Source organism: Dermochelys coriacea, chromosome 18 (genome assembly GCF_009764565.3).
Source record: "Dermochelys coriacea isolate rDerCor1 chromosome 18, rDerCor1.pri.v4, whole genome shotgun sequence".
NCBI classification, from domain to species: domain Eukaryota; kingdom Metazoa; phylum Chordata; order Testudines; family Dermochelyidae; genus Dermochelys; species Dermochelys coriacea.
The window spans coordinates 8214905-8228617 of record NC_050085.1 but is presented as its reverse complement, the minus strand read 5'-3'; the positions used below and the strand labels follow the sequence as shown (position 1 = coordinate 8228617).

Sequence of the window (13713 nt, the reverse complement as noted above, 5' to 3'; positions counted from 1 at the left end):
TCTAAGATTGATATAAAGAACGGTGAAGAAAAGAGATGAGTGCATTTTTGAAAGGTTTGACCTGATGATTTGTTTTCTCTCATTCAATTAGTGGAGAACTGGTCCAGATCATGATGGCAACAGCCAATGAAAATCTCTCAGCTAAATTCTGTAACAGAGTTCTGAAATTCTTCACCAAACTCTTCCAGTTGAGTAAGTGACTGTGTTTAATCTCCGCATCAGAACTTTGATGTCCATTTAACATTTTTCTTGTTCTACATAAATTGACCTACGGTATGAAAATGCATGAAAGAAAAATTGTGGGGAGATACTGAAGACTAGGTGTACTCATTCCTAGTCACCTTTTGTGTGTTTTTTGTCTTCTGTCCCCTCCTCCTCCTCTCTCGCTTCAGTTTTCAGTTCTGTCACAGTCCCTCCCCTGACAGCCTCCCACTGTGCACATTTCCCCTTAATTATTTGCCCTTTCAGTGTGTAGTAAAAGCTTATTCTGCGTTAACTAGTATTTCAGCAATCCCTCTTTTGAAGGTGAATGTTTGCAAAGCAGACTGTTCAGCTCTCTGGAGGAGCAGGCAAGGGGGACCGTCTGGCAATATCTTCAATATGCATATGAACAGCTAGAGATGACCACAAGCTGGAAAATTACACAATTCACTTTTATGTCATGCTTGATTTAGTTACCCTCAGTGTATATATGGGGGGGGGGGGGAGAGAGAGAATGAATAAGTGTCTGGGGGGAATGAATGGAAGGACAGAATTAGAATGATGATGATGATAGTAACAGGGATAGCTGTGGGGTTGTCTCCAATTGCATGCCCTTTAGGGAATCCGGTGAATTTTCCTTTTAATAATAGAAGGAAAATTGTCATCAGGCCTGTTCAATTTACAGCCACAATATCAACCACTGATCATTCTGTCTCCTAGCTGAGAAGAGCCCTAACCCCAGTCTGTTGCGACTATGTGGCTCCTTGGCCCAGTTGGCCTGTGTTGAGCCTGTACGCCTACAGGCCTGGTTAACCAGGATGACCATGTCACCACCTAAAGATTCAGATCAATTGGATGTTGTTCAAGAGAACAGGCAGCTGCTGCAACTTCTGACAACATATATTGTTCGGGAAAACAGGTAGAGAACGATCTTATGTGACTTGCATTATATACTATTGATAAAATACATATTCCATAGACACTTTCTAGTCTATTAAATACTGCTGATCTCTCATTCTGTAAAGCCATCATCTTGCTGCTGTTCTCTAGTGTGTATTAATGTAGTAGTATTTGAAACAGGATGACATTAACATACCCTAGGGAACTTTTATTGTATGCCAGCAGGGCCCATATAGGGCAGTTAGTGTGCGACACACTAGTCCATGCTAGAATTTGCACTCGTCTGGTGTGGATTAATATACTGCTTAGATAACCCTCAGAAAAGTTCAGCTTAAACTGGTGTAGATGGGTGATTTAATGCATCTCAAACTTACTTTCTTGTTGATTAGCCAAGTCGGAGAAGGCGTGTGCACTGTTCTGCTGAGTACCCTTATACCAATGGCAACGGAAATGTTGGCCAATGGTGATGGAACAGGCTTCCCTGAGCTCATGGTTGTGATGGCAACTCTGGCCAGTGCTGGGCAAGGTGCTGGACATCTCCAGCTTCACAGTGCTGCAGTCGATTGGCTGGGCAGATGGTAAGAAAAATGAGACCTATGTTGGTGGTTGATTATCTTTATGTGTTGGACTTACTTCTTGGGAGTTTGATAATGGAGAGGGGAGAGCATGTGGGCTGCTATGTGGTTGCCCCATAGTTCAGAATGCCACCTGTTGGAATATGTGGTAGTTGGGATAAGTATCTTTGTGGAAATTTGTATTGGAACCATGGAGATCCTTAGCTTTTCCTCTTGATGATTTAGTTGCCACTAACTTAATGATTTGCATAATGCAGTTGTAAAACTAACGAACTAAATACTTGGGATCGTCATCAGTGAGGATTAAATTGATAACTTTTAAGAGCTGTTCTTAACTATCTTTTTTTTAACTTTATCCTATAGCAAGAAATATCTGTCTCAAAAGAACGTTATAGAAAAAATGAATGCTAATGTCATGCATGGAAAGGTAAGAAATGCTCTCAGTCCTCAGTGTTTGGTCTGGTCTGAGCCCTGGTCTGCATCAGAAAAGTTATACTGGTATAAGTGTTAGGGAAAGAACAGAACAGGTGATCATCAAGTTATCCATCCCCTGTTGCCCAATCCCAGCTTCTGGCAAACAGAGGCTAGGGACACCATCCCTGCCCATCCTGGCTAATAGCCATTGATGGGCCTATCCTCTGTGCATGTACAGTATCTGATTTTTCTTTTTTTTGTTGAACCTTGCTATAGTCTTGGCCTTCACAACATCCTCTGGTAAGGAGTTCCACAGGCTGGCTGTGCGTTATGTGAAGAAATACTTCCTTTTGTTTGTTTTTAAACCTGCTGCCTATTAATTTCATTTGGTGACCCCATAGTTCTGGTGTTATGAGGAGTAAACACTTCCTTATTTACTTTCTCCACACAAAAGGTTTTATAGAACTTTATCATATCTCCCCTTAGTCTTCTCTTTTCCAAGCTGAAAAGTCACAAGCTCATTAATCTCTCCTCATATGGAAGCTGTTCCATACCTCTAATCATTTTTGTTGCCCTTTTCTGAACCTTTTCCTATTCCAGTATATCTTTTCTGAGATGGGGCGACCACATCAGCACACAGTATTCAAGGTGTGGGCATACCATGGATTTATAGAGACGCATTGTGATATTTTCTGCCTTATTATCAATTCCCTTTCCTAATGGCTCCTAACATTGTTAGCTTTTTTGACTGCAGGAGGATTTAAGTATTCCTTCTCTTTTTTTCATATTAAACTTTTGCTTGCAGCATGTTACTATACTGGAGTGTACATGCCACATTGTGTCTTATCTGGCTGATGTCACTAATGCTCTAAGCCAAACCAGCGGCCAAGGACCCAGTCATCTTTCCGTTGATGGAGAGGAACGGGCTATCGAGGTGGATTCAGATTGGGTGGAAGAGCTGGCAGTGGAAGAGGAAGATTCTCAAGCTGAAGACTCGGTAAGTTCTCGTAGTGCGATGTTTGCAATTAGTAGCTGAAAGCCGATGCTGTTGTCTGGTTGTGGCAGCTGGCCTAAGTAATTCATCGTCTCCACAGTCTCCCTTATACACCCAATTAAATTGTTGCATGCAAATTAGCTGTAGAGTATGGGTTGTGATTGGTCGAGTTACCTCTGATATCACAGTGATCTAGCACTCATAGCATAGATGCATGCCTTACTGTAGCTGTACACCTCACGAGTGTAATCTGTAAAGTTCAAAATGTCTCAGATCTTAAAGATTGGAGAGTGACAGACCATGAATCCCAGTGATGATTGGACCTTGTGATATTCTTAATCAGAAGAGCTCTAAACCATGCTTGTAGCTGTTTCCATTGCTTCACATTGACTCAACAGGTTTCAGAGTAGCAGCCGTGTTAGTCTGTATTCGCAAAAAGAAAAGGAGTACTTGTGGCACCTTAGAGACTAACAAATTTATTAGAGCATAAGCTTTCGTGAGCTACAGCTCACTTCATCCGATGAAGTGAGCTGTAGCTCACGAAAGCTTATGCTCTAATAAATTTGTTAGTCTCTAAGGTGCCACAAGTACTCCTTTTCTTATTGACTCAACAGTTATTCTAGGCTCCAGAATGAAATTCCTGTAATCTTATGATGTAGATTAGTGGTGAGAGTCACAATAGCCTTCTATATTTATATGTGCAGCTTCCAGATCAAATGTAGAAAAATATTGTGTTTTGATTTATAAACAGTATAATTTTCGTGTTGGACAATCTTAACCTGGGATCTGAAAGCCCATCTGTCCCCTCTGTCTCTTAAATCATTGTCAGTAATAAAGATTTTGCAGTTTAGAACGTAGCTGACATAAGACAGAAGAGAATCCAGCTCTATCTTGTGTAGATAGATGAGTTTTTCATTGTTGACAAACAAGTCTTTACCTTTGTCAGTAAAGCAAGCAGAGATGTTGAGTAAGATGTTGCTGGTCTTGTATAGCTGGTTCTCTGACTTGGTTACGTTAATACACAATTTAACTGAGATAAGCTTTTAGATGTCTCTTTAAGATGAAAGCTGCCATAAGTAATTCATTCCTTTAAATTCAGGCCCCAATATCTTCTTTTAATTATTGTTCAATATTTCTTGGATATAAAATGAAGTGATTTTGTTTGGTGCCTGCTACTTTAGACAATGCTAAAACTCACTGTTTTCAAATGTGAATTTATCAGAGAATGGGTTTCTTTTGTATCAAGTGATGACTCCTAGGTAGGTAGGTAGCTAGATGTGTAATGCACTGACCAAATGATCTTCCCTCCTAAACAGGATGAAGATTCTCTCTGCAACAAGCTGTGCACCTTCACCATCACACAGAAAGAGTTCATGAACCAACACTGGTAAGAGTCCTCCAGGTTTTCCTATATACAGAATACCAGCCTGATCTTTCTGGCCATTCAGAATTGGGGAAGAGATGGTATGCTAAATCTGAGGGGCTATAATTTCTAACTTCTCTGGTTTCTTTTATACAGGTACCACTGTCACACTTGTAAGATGGTGGATGGGGTTGGTGTTTGCACGGTTTGTGCTAAAGTTTGTCACAAGGACCATGAGATTTCTTACGCCAAATATGGTTCATTCTTCTGTGACTGTGGAGCGAAGGAAGATGGCAGTTGCCTGGTAAAGGATCTTCAGGGCTAAATTTAAACTGTCCTGCAACTATTACAGGTTGCCTAAGTTTGGCTTTGCAAAGTCTTATATTGCACAATAGTTATTCTGTCATCAATATATGGGAGGGGTCTACTTTAGAATAAGCTTCATCACTCCCCTGTAATTTGCAGCTTTCTACTTAATGATTTCACCCCCTTCACCAAGAGGATCTCTATTGGCAGATCTCTTAATACTAATTAAGACTTTGCACCTAAATAACTGACTTGTGGTTTGTAGGGAACTTCATGTTGCCCACTAACCAGATCTCTGCTCTTTTGATGTTTCCCACCAGCTGCCAACAATGTTACTTTCTGTCTAATACAATGTCTAAAAGGAAAGTGACATGCAGGGTACAGGGTTATTGCTGTCTTATCTCTCTGAAAATGTACTCTGAAGAATTTAATTTTGCTCCAATTGAAATCACTGGGAGTTTTGTCATTGACTTAAACGGAAACTGGATTGGGCCCTCAATATTGCTTTGTCTTTCCCAGGCTTTGGTGAAAAGAACTCCCAGCAGTGGCATTAGCTCTACCATGAAGGAGTCTGCATTCCAGAGTGAACCCAGAGTGCCTGAGAGTGTCATCCGCCATGCAAGCAGCTCCCCGGCAGATAAATCCAAGGTCACCATCAATGATGGGAAGGGCCCTGATGAAGAGAAACCCAAGAAGAGCAGCCTGTGTCGAAATGTTGAGGGCTGTCGAGAGGAATTGCAATCCCAGGTATTGTTGTCACGTTAAAATCTCATTCAACAATCAGGATCCCTCTGTTTAGTAGTTCTTTGGGATTCTTTGTTCTCCTAGAATAAAGCTGTCTTTACAGTACTCAGTACTTCTAACTTAAGAGACTTTTACCATTTTGATTTAGTGTTATGCCTGTACAGTATTAGTGCAGGGAATATGTTCTGTGTTGAGAGTTAACACTGGATTTTTGTGTCTAATGCCGGTAAGAAGCAGTCGAGTTTGGTACAGAGTGATTGTGGAGTGGGCTGTACTGGTAGTTAGACAAGTTACCTGATTCTCAGTTGTCTATTAGGATAATGGTGCTGTAACTGCTTTTCAAAGGCTTATCTTGCCTGTGAAATGCCGCTGCTATGGAGATTTCATGGGTATGTCTTGTGATTTACTTGCCACGTCTGTTTCTCATAGGCCAACTTCTCCTTTGCTCCTCTGGTGTTGGATATGCTGAGCTTCCTAATGGATGCCATTCAGGTCAACTTCCAGCAAGCTTCAGCTATGGGCAGCAGCAGCCGAGCGCAGCAGGCTCTGAATGAGCTGCACACTTTGGACAAGACAGTGGAAATGACAGATCAGTTGATGGTATGATTACTGGCTGGTTTGCTAGCTCAAATGCTTGCTTATGAGCTGAGGGGAGGGATCGCTTTTGCCTCAGTTTTTAATAAGGGTAATGAGCAGCTTGGGGGAAGTGGGAGTGTGGCCAATGGAAACAAGGACATGGACATAGAAATTGCCACAACTGAGGTGGAAGTCAAACTCAATCAGCTTAATAGGACCAAACTGGGGAGCCTGGATATTCTCTATCCAAGAATATTTAAGGTACTGACACATGAAATTGTGACCCCAGTAGCAAGGATTTTTAATGAATCTGTAAACATGGAGGTTGCACCCTATGACTGGAGAATTGAAAATATAGTACCTACATTTAAGAAAGAGGGAAAAAATGTGATATGAGAAACTGCAGGCCTGTTAGTTTGACCTCAGTTGTATGCAAGGTCTTAGAACACATTTTTAAAGAGAGAGTAGTTAAGGACATAGAAGTGAATGGTAATTGGGATAAAATACTGCACGGTTGTACAAAAGGTAGATTGTGCCAGAACATCCTGATCTCGTTCTTTGAGAAGATAACTGATTTTCTAGACAAAGGAAATGCAATAGATTTAATCTACCTGGATTTTAGTAAGGCATTTGATACATTTTCACACAGGAAACTATTAGTTAAATTGGAGAAGATGGGAATTAATATGAGTATAGAAAGATGGATAAGAAAAGGGGAGGCTGGGTCAACCTGAAAGTAAATTGTCAGGCTGGAGGGAGGTTATTAGTGAAATAACTTCAGAGATTCCTCAGGGACTGGTCTTGCGACTGATCTTATTTAACATTTTCATTTATGACCTTGGCGCACAAAGTGGGAGTGCACTAATAAAATTTGCGGATGTCACAAAGTTGGGAGGTCTGGCGAAAACAGAGGACGAACAGAATATCATACAAGCAGTAATGGGATAACAGGGAAGGTCCACTCATGAATTAGTGACTGGTTAAAAGACAGAAAACAAAGGATAGGAATAAATAGTCAGTTTTCAGAATGGAGAGAGATAAGTAGTGAAGTCCCCCAGGGATTTGTACTGGGACCAGTGCTGTTCAACATTTTCATAAATGATCTGGAAAAGGGTAAACGGTGAGGTGGCAAAATTTGCAGGTGATGCAAAATTACTCAAGATATTGAAGTCCCAAAGCAGTCTGTGAAGAGTTACAAACGATTGCACAAAACTGGGTGACTGGGCAACAGAATGGCAGATGAAATGCAGTGTTGATAAATGCAAAGTAATGCACGTTGGAAAACATAATCCCAACTATACATACACAATGGTGGAGTCTAAATTAGTTGTTACCACTCAAGAAAGAGGTCTTGGAGTCATTGAGGCTAGTTCTCTGAAAAAATCCGCTCAATGTGCAGCAGCAGTCAAAAAAGCTAACAACATTGGGAATCATTAAGAAAGGGATTGAAAATAAGACAGAAAATGTCATATAACCTCTACATAAATCCATGGTACTCCCACATCTTGCATATTACATGCAGGTTTTGGTTGTCACATCTCAGAAAAGATATACTAGAATTGGAAAAGGTTCAGAAAAGGCCAACAAAAATTATTAGGTGTATGGAACAGCTTCTATATGAGGAGAGATTAAAAAGACTGGGATTTTTCATCTTGGAAAAGAGATGACTAAGATGAGATATGATAGTCTATAAAGTCATGACTTGTGTGGAGATAGTGTATAAGGAAGTGATATTTACCCTTTCACATAACACAAGAACCAGGGGTCCCCCAATGAAATTAATAGGCAGCAGGTTTAAAACAAAAGGAAGTACTTCTTCACACAACCTGTGGAACTCATTGCCAGGGGATGTTATAAAGGGCAAAATGGTAACAGGGTTCAGAAAAGAACTAGATAAGTTCATGGAGGATAGGTCCATCAGTGGCTATTAGCCAAGATGGTCAGGGATGGAACCCCATGCTCTGGGTGTCCCTAGCTTCTATTTGCCAGAAGCTGGGGGTGGATGACAGGGGATGGATCACTTGATGATTATCTGTTCTGTTCCTTCCCTCTGAAGCTTCTGGCATTGGCCACGGTTGCAAGACAGGATATTGGGCTAGATAGACCATTGGTCTGATGCAGTATGGCCTCTTGTATGTTTGTAAGATTTGTACAACCTTGAAGACTGGAGTAAAAGAAATGGAATTAAACTTAATATTGCACAGTGCAAGGTCATGCTCTTAGACAACAAGAACTTTTGCTATAAGCTGGGGATATACCAGTTGGAAGCAACAGAGGATGAGATAGACCTGTTTGTATTGGGCAATCCCAGGATGACTATGAGCTGCCAATGTGATGCGGCCTTGAAAAAGGCTAATGCAGTCCTAGGATAAATCAGGTGAGGTATTTTCAGGAGAGACAAGGAAGTGTTATCACCATTATACAAGACACTGGTGGGACCTCATCTGAAAACCTGTGTGCAAGTCTGGTCCCCCATGTTTAAAAAAAATTAATTCAAACTGGAACAGGTGCAGAGAAGAGCTGCTAGGGTGAGCAGCAGAAGCTACCTTATGAGAGGAGACTTAAGGAGCTTGGCTTGTTTAGTCTAACAAAATGAAGAATACGGGGAGATATGATTGCTCTTCCTAAATACATCAGAAGGATAAACACCAGGGAAGGAAAGGAGTTATTTAAGTTAAAGACCAGTGTTGACATGAGAACAAATGGATAGAAACTGACCATCAGTAAATATATACTAGAAATTTGATAAGGGTTTCTAAGCATCAAAGGAGTGAAGTTCTGGAACAGCCTTCCAAGGGGAGTAGTAGAGGCGAAAAATCTAGCTTGGTTTAAGATTGAGCTTGGTCAATTTTTATGGAGGGGATAGTATGAGATTGCCGGGAAGATGGCCCATGGCCCATCCACGACTGCTATTAGCAAATATCTCCAACAGCCAGGTGTCTGGCTGGTGAGTCTTATCCACAGGCTCAGGGTTTAACTGATAGCCATATTTGGGGTTGGGAAGGAATTTTTCCTGGGTTAGATTGACAGAGACCCTGGGGATTTTTCACCTTCCTCTGCAGCATGGCGCATAGGTCACTTGCTGGTTTAAACTAAAGTAAATGGTGGATCCTCTATAACTTGAAGTCTTTAAATTTAAGATCTGAAGACTTCAGTAACTCAGCCAGCAGTACCTTCATGAAAGTACAGTCACACGGGCCTATTACAGGAGTGGGTGGGTGAGATTCTGTGGCCTGCAGTTTGCAGTGAGTCAGATCAGGTGATCATGATGGTACCTTCTGGCCTTAAATTCTGAGAGTCTAAATGAAACTATTTCAATTGTTAAATCTCTATTTGTCTCTACTTCTGTGTGTTCTTTGTGCTCCACAATGGCTCAGGTCCCAACTCTTGGCTCTCAAGAAGGTGCTTTTGAGAATGTCCGAATGAACTACAGTGGCGACCAGGGCCAGACGATCCGACAGCTGATCAGTGCTCACATGCTGAGGCGGGTGGCAATGTGTGTGCTGTCCTCCCCGCATGGGCGCCGCCAGCATCTAGCTGTGAGCCACGAAAAGGGCAAGGTGGGTGCTGAGAAGGGAATGCGCTCCAATGGCGCAACAACCTAAAATCCATTGTAAAGTAAGATGAGAAGATTTAAAATGTTCCATAGTGACTAAAGAATCAAGCAGACTTCCTACGGTCAGACTCAAGGACTCTGTAAATGTAAATTTATTAGTCTCGGAGGTGCCACAAGTACACCTTTTCTTTTTGTAAATGACTAGACTTTTTTGGAAAAACCTCCCTGCGTGATTGTTACTTCAGTTGTTTCATATTTTAGGGAACAAAAATCTTGCTTCCTGCTGCAGAGATGCTGAGACAATACATTGATGGAGTCATATAAGAAGCTAGATACTGAGAATTTCTTTTTGTGGTACCAACCTTAGACAATTGACTTAATTTCATTATTTTGTAGATTACAGTGTTACAACTCTCAGCATTGCTTAAACAAGCGGACTCCAGCAAAAGGAAATTAACCCTTACTCGCCTTGCATCTGCACCAGTTCCCTTTACTGTACTGAGCCTAACAGGAAATCCCTGCAAGGAGGACTATCTAGCTGTGTGTGGGCTGAAGGTAAGGGTCTGACAAGCAAGAGAGTTCCTTTAGCTCTGGAAATGTGACCTCAAACCAAGCAGTGCTCCTCTCTCCCTAAGCGATGGGTTGTGGAGTTCTGATTGGCTATCAAAGATCTGAAGTCATTGTGGATGTTGCTAATTCTAGTTCTTGAATCACTTGCTAGTAGTTTAGTTTTGCTGCAGCTTCATTTACTATGTCAATCCTATTTATTATTTTAAACCATTCTTGATAATGCCCCAATAAAACAATGACACACAGGCCGACTGTCCTTTGTGCTACAGAAACCAAGAAGAGTGTCCATGTAAATAAAACTTCACTGAAATGGATGTGCTTAATATTAATCTGCAGCCACTTCTAGTACTGAGCAATGGGTGATCATTTTGTATTTTTTCAAATCTGTGTACCATTTCCGCAATTAAAGAAATACACCACCTAAGAAACCATTAGTCTCAAATATTTGAACAAACCCCAACAGAGACACGGTTCTTTTGCAAAGTCATTTATCTTAAAAACAGGGATGCTTGATTTTTTCCTATATGAATCCATTATTCATGTCTGGGGCTAGGGAGAGGTCAATGGCAGGAATGATGACCCTTGAATCTGTTTTTGCAGAAATAAATATATATATTTAATACTTGACTTCTTTTATTTTCTTGTCCCAGGACTGCCATGTGCTAACATTCAGCAGCTCAGGATCAGTTTCCGATCACTTGGTACTCCACCCCCAACTAGCAACAGGAAACTTCATCATTAAGGCTGTGTGGCTGCCAGGATCTCAGACAGAACTTGCTATTGTGACTGCAGACTTTGTGAAGGTACGGTCACAATCTGTGGATGATCCCTGATTGACTTGGTGCTATGCATTGCTTTTCATTTCCCGTGGAATTGACGTGGGCTTCTGGCAGTCTCCAGAGTCATCAGTGGACGTCAGAATAACACAGTGCTCTAATTTACTAGGAAAATTTGAGTTCTAGGAAGGGCATTATTGCTATCTCTAGTTTTCTAATATGTATTGCTATTCACCACTGTTAGTAATAGACTGTTCACAAAAAGATAAAAACAAAGGCCCACATTTTTGTAAGTGACCTCTTATTTTGAGTGCCCAACTTAAAATATTTAATTTTATTTACACACACACACACACACACACACACACACACACACACACACACACACACACACACACACTCACTCTCACACTCTGAGGTACTGAACACCTGAATCTCCCTTTGATTTCAGATGTGGGTGCTGATGCGTCTTAAAATCTGGCCTTGATTGTCTAAAATTGGACACTCAAAAGTGAAGGTCACTTTTGAAGATAGGGACAACATTTTCCCCTCTTCCTAGCCTCTCAAACACAGAAGAAAGAGGTCATTCATAGATCTAAGATTATCTTTATCTCCATATTATGGCACCTGAATAATCTGCCCTCCGGGATCCGCATCATTGTAGGAGTAGTTCCAGTCTGTGTTTATGCTCCATTAGGAAGAGCTGTGGGCTCACTGCTAATTCTCTTCCCTCTCCTCCCACAGATCTATGACCTTTCCGTAGATGCTTTGAGCCCAACATTCTATTTCCTTTTGCCAAGCTCCAAGATAAGGGATGTCACGTTTCTGTTCAATGAGGAGGGAAAGAACATCATAGTCATCATGTCATCTGCTGGGTACATCTATACTCAGCTCATGGAGGAGGCGAGCAGTGCCCAGCATGGACCATTCTATGTTACCAATGTGCTTGAAGTCAACCATGAAGACTTGAAGGTAATGGTGGCTTTCCCTACTAACTTTTTCTCTCCCTCTGCTCCTGATGGTAAGAAGCAGCAGTTTCCTTTTCTTTCTCCTGATCTAGATCAATGGGGAGTGCATTTTTTTTCTGCAGAGAGAAATTCTGACACTGACTCTGACACCACTTGGAGGGTGGTGGATGAGGGGGAAGGTTGAAATTAAACCCATTGATCCAGTCATCAAGAAAATTGAGCATGGTTTCCATGGTTGGATCTGAAGTTATGCCCAGCAGGATTTCACAGCAGGAAGATAGTTGCAGAGCAGCGTTACTGTCAGTACGATGCACTGCTAATGGTGCAGTACCTAGAACGGATGGGATCATCCACCCTTACGCAGGATCTGCAGAGACGCAAGCTTTTGTTTCTGTTCGGTGTCAACACTACTGTGGGCCTGGTGTTCCCCACCCTGGCTGGCTAGTTCAAAATATTTCCAATGTCCATTCAACATCACTACCCCAGTCTGCTTTGAAATGGGGCAAAAAGAGGAACTACAAGCCAAGAGGAAAGCACTTTTGGGAGCTGGAGATGAGGAGGGGTTGGCATGCAACATTCTCTCACACAGGTGCTGTCTCGTGCACTACCTACTGTCTGTCGACGTGCAATCTCAGTATCTTGTTCAAAAGTGCTTGGAGTATCTCATGGTGTGCAGCATGGTAATATTGTTTTCGAAAGTTGCATTCTCAAAGACCTTCGCTGTGTTATGTGATAGGTGGAAGGACAGTTGTTGAAATATTGCACTTGTTCAGGAATTTAAAAGTCTGACCACTCTAGAGCTCTGAAGATATTTGTGTTTAAATACCAGTGTTTTTTCCCTTGTCCCTACAGGACAGTAATGGCCAGGTGGCAGGAGGCGGCGTGTCTGTGTATTATTCTCATGTCCTTCAGATGCTTTTCTTCAGTTACTGTCAAGGCAAATCTTTTGCAGCCACAATTAGCAGGACTACCCTGGAGGTACAGCGGCTTTTCCCGATCAACATAAAGAGGTGGGACTGTGAGGGGCTGCCCCCCCTCCAATTTCTGTTTCTTATTAGCTGCAATGGTTGTTCCCAGTGAAAAAACCTAGCTTCCACTGCCCAAGGCTTTATGTAGAGAACCTTCCTGCAGTTGTTACATCTTACCATTTTATATGTCACCTCCTGCTTCTACCCTCTCTGTTTGTAGAACAGTGAGACTGAAACTAAACCCAGCTGCTTTTGCAGTGGGGTATATGTTTAGTTTGCTCACTAGGATTTCACAGCACACAGGTGCCTTCAGAGCGATCTTACTGTCTGAGTGCAGAGCTTCCAGTGGTGCAGCAGCTGGAACTGATGGGATTATCCACCCTCACAGAGGCTGAGGAGCAGGAAGCCTTTGTTTCCACTTGGCACAAGCACTGCAGTGGACCCTGAGCATTGTCCATATAAAGTCTTATTTTCAGGCTCCCCTGAGGGAAACCAATCTCTTATGCTATAAAAATGGCAAGAAGAAAATTCTTCTATCATTTGTTCTGACAATCAGAGCTGGGCATTCAGGCCACAGAGTCTCACTAGCTTAGCATGAAGCAGATATCTTGCATTCTATTTCCATGAATATCAGGTCCCAACATCTCCCTCACTCTAATCAAATGTGGCCTGGTCATTTTGCACAGGGGCTTTCACCTCTCTGAGAGTTAGATCTAAGTGGGGATTATGTTTTTGGGGAACATTTTCCTGTGCTTGTCTGTTTCCTCAGTGTTCATCACATGGCCACGGTGGAGCATGGAGC

General features: G+C 41.9%; 1 protein-coding gene across 5 annotated transcripts in view; it reads left to right on the top strand.

Moving 5' to 3' along the window:
- UBR4 (ubiquitin protein ligase E3 component n-recognin 4) overlaps nt 1-13713 on the top strand; it is a 119602-nt gene that overhangs the window by 32204 nt on the left and 73685 nt on the right. For all 5 annotated transcript variants that reach the window (XM_038376453.2, XM_038376457.2, XM_043500215.1 and 2 more), the window contains exons 31-44: nt 92-192; nt 922-1120; nt 1491-1679; nt 2040-2103; nt 2896-3087; nt 4401-4471; nt 4604-4751; nt 5273-5500; nt 5927-6097; nt 9451-9633; nt 10026-10184; nt 10850-11002; nt 11720-11947; nt 12796-12953. In XM_038376453.2, coding sequence (XP_038232381.1) covers nt 92-192; nt 922-1120; nt 1491-1679; nt 2040-2103; nt 2896-3087; nt 4401-4471; nt 4604-4751; nt 5273-5500; nt 5927-6097; nt 9451-9633; nt 10026-10184; nt 10850-11002; nt 11720-11947; nt 12796-12953 — 2244 coding nt within the window. The remainder of the gene's footprint in view (nt 1-91; nt 193-921; nt 1121-1490; nt 1680-2039; nt 2104-2895; nt 3088-4400; nt 4472-4603; nt 4752-5272; nt 5501-5926; nt 6098-9450; nt 9634-10025; nt 10185-10849; nt 11003-11719; nt 11948-12795; nt 12954-13713) is intronic.